This window comes from Amphimedon queenslandica, unplaced genomic scaffold, assembly GCF_000090795.2.
Source record: "Amphimedon queenslandica unplaced genomic scaffold, v1.1 AMPQUscaffold_13109, whole genome shotgun sequence".
NCBI classification, from domain to species: Eukaryota; Metazoa; Porifera; class Demospongiae; order Haplosclerida; family Niphatidae; genus Amphimedon; species Amphimedon queenslandica.
The window spans coordinates 8,691-11,794 of NW_003546655.1; the positions used below are offsets into that span (position 1 = coordinate 8,691).

At 37.0% G+C, this 3,104-nt stretch overlaps 1 protein-coding gene across 1 annotated transcript in view; it reads right to left on the bottom strand.

The window, feature by feature from the left end:
• LOC105314086 (polyamine oxidase-like) overlaps positions 1-1,531 on the bottom strand; it is a 5,001-nt gene extending 3,470 nt beyond the window's left edge. Inside the window, exon 1 of the mRNA XM_020001132.1 lies at positions 51-1,531. Coding sequence (XP_019856691.1) covers positions 51-1,531 — 1,481 coding nt within the window. The remainder of the gene's footprint in view (positions 1-50) is intronic.
• Between the last annotated feature and the right edge of the window lie 1,573 nt (positions 1,532-3,104).

The window sequence follows — 3,104 nt, forward strand, 5'->3', positions numbered from 1 at the left end:
AACTTGATGGTATTGAGCATTTAGGTAATGAATTCCTTGCCTCATTATACATTTCGCCCTGTGCCCTCTTTAATATTTCAGTTGCTGCATCCATTCCACTGCAGTAAGCACCATGGATTGTGCCACCATGTTCAATACTGTTAGCTTCACCACTGAAGTACAATCTTCCTTCTGGCATTGCAAGATTCCGTTTATCATCAATTGTTAGAGTAGTAGGATTATTAGAAAACATACCAAGAAAAAACTCATCAGTACTCCAGTCATGATACTCGATATCATCATTAGTAATAGTAAGAAGGCTCTCATTTTCAATGTTATACCATTGACGTAATACAGCAACAACCTCTTGCCTCACCTCACCCTTGCTAAGGTGTGATATCCTCATTGCTTCATCACCAGTGACACTCATGAGTACAATAGGAGGTGACCCAGGGAGTGATGCTCCAATTGGTTGTAGAACTGGATAATAGCCACGCTTTGTTGAATTAGTAGCATAAGTGTAGCTAGCACTAATGTTCCAGAAAACATTGGGAAATTTAACAAATATTTTCAAATAAAGACCCATTCTTGAATTAGTAATGGCTCTTATTTTTGCAGGGCTAAGGCTAGTACCTTTGAATTTATTGTTTGCAATCCAATTCTGCAGTACACCAATAGAAAATGTAACAATACCGTAATCTCCACACATTCTGCCTTGCCCCATAACCTCAGCACACACACACTCACTGTAGAGCTCAATACTAGTGACATTAGTATTTGTTAATATTTTATCCTGATGATCACCAAAATTTGCTATCATGCATCGTAGCACTGAAGCAAAACCTCGTTGATCTGTTACTATGAAACATCGTTCGCCAAAATTTACATTATCATTTTCAGCAGTTAAAGACACAACGGATTCATTTGGAGTTGCAGCATATGTGAAATCAAACTCACTCCATTCAATTAATTGCTTTAAGGGAGAATCTGGACGCCAGTTGTTCATATTCAGCCCTTGCCTGACAGTGTTAGTTCCATTAGTTTTTAATGCTTCCTTGTACTTTGCAATATAGTCCATCTCTATTTCACTAGTATTAAAAGTTTCATATTGTTGTGCTTGATTATTAAAATCCATAAAAATTGAACTTTCTGTAAACCCCCCACTAATCAATACATCAACACCCTCTAGATCTACATCGCAACGGTACTGGTTATCACGAGCCAGTGTCCATATTGGGTTGTCGTTATCGCTTCTGCTCCCAGTATTACCTGGTGCTTCGTGGATCCAGTTTGCACCCACCTCGATCTGAAACCCTTTAAAAGTAATATTTCTTATTCTGCCCCCAATTTTATCATGCGCCTCTAGCACTTTGAAACTGTTTAAGCCATGATCGTTGAGGACCCTAGCTGCCGTCACTCCAGCCGTACCAGCACCAAAAATAAGAACTTCAGCATCTGTTCTATATGGGCATTTCGAAGCGGACTCTTTGAGAACAAAAGAAAAAAATAGAAAGAGAAGGAAAAGAAAACGATGTTCCATATCTATGTCCATCGTATCTGTATGCATCGTGATAACTGCTTTAGAAAAATAAGCCCATCACGTGAGCACAGAGCAATCACGTGAGTTTGGCGGGAAGCCGGGAATTGTGTTGGCGCGGGAGATGGAGGGTGAGAATCGAGGTGAGAATTTACTGAGAAAAAGTTGGACTTAATAAAATTGGTTCATGGGGAAGGCCCATCAAGAATCACTTTAGATTCTAACAGGTACATGATATTTTATGGTTTATACCAATCCTCTTTTTTAGACAAATAGCTAGCTGTGGTTTAGACAGTATCAGTGTTGTATTTCATAATGGTGGACTAGAGGAGGATATCATAACTATCAGTTTGATGTGGAGTCCATTGTTGGTGTTGCTGGGGACGTTAATAGTATACTGGACATTGCCTGCCACAACCAGGGGGAGGAGTATATGGTTGCTGTGGCAACCGATGATCACACTGTCCTCTCCTACAGTTATTGCTCTGGTAATGTTAATGATGATCCTTTTGCTGAGGTGAGGAGGTGGTCTTTATATCTAATAATGTGGCAGTACGTAACTATATAGCAGGATATTTTGTTGGTGCTTATTATTGGAAATTGAAAACTTGGAGTATTGGAAAAAAATAAAGCAAACTGGCAAATTTTATTTTTTACGATTTTAGCGTTTATTTGCCCCTCACCAAAATAAAACTTCCTGCTTTATGATAACTAAAATCAAAATTGAAAGTGTTATAATCTACATTATTATTTTATTGTTCATATAGAGTCAGTTCAAGGCAATATTGGTTAGGTTTACCAGCTAAATTAATACCATCGATGTGAGCAGCAACTCTTCAAGACTGGCAGCTGGTGCAAGGTAATGTACCAGTTCTCTCAATATCGCATTATAGTAGCTTCATAATGAATTTTTATCAAAATGATATTTTTTTATCAAAATTTGAACAGCATATGAAGAAAATTCCCAGACAAATTTGATGATATTTTCGACCAAAAAAATTTGGAGCTCACGTGTACACAATGTACATGAACATGCATGTACATGTATACATGGTAGCTATATATAGATCTATGTACTATAAATTGATTTGTTTTTATAACTGTCTGTATTCACTTATTGTTATCATAATTATCAAGAGTATACTCTTATTTACAATTATAGTGATTTCTTAGTTAAGATGGTTGATTTGACCGATACTAGTAAAATATCAACAATGGAAGGACATGATGCACCAGTACTGTGTGTCAGGTTTGATCCTCTTGTTAAATACCTGGTGAGTACATGTTCATATATTTTATACATGTACATGTAATTCATCCAATATTTTGGTAATAATAATTTTTTGTATAGTACATGTATATGTACACATCCAATAACAGGGTTTCATAGAGAGGGGGGGTGGCACTGGGATTTCCCCCCCCCACATTAGGTTTCCCTCCCCCACAAAAAATTCTGTATGAAAGCCTGCTCAATGAAGCTATTAAAATAATTACAAATATACATTGTACATGTATGCAAAAGCTAGCACAGTTTATAGTCCCCCCCACAAAAAATTTCTGTATGAAAGCCTGAATAAGAACATAAAAA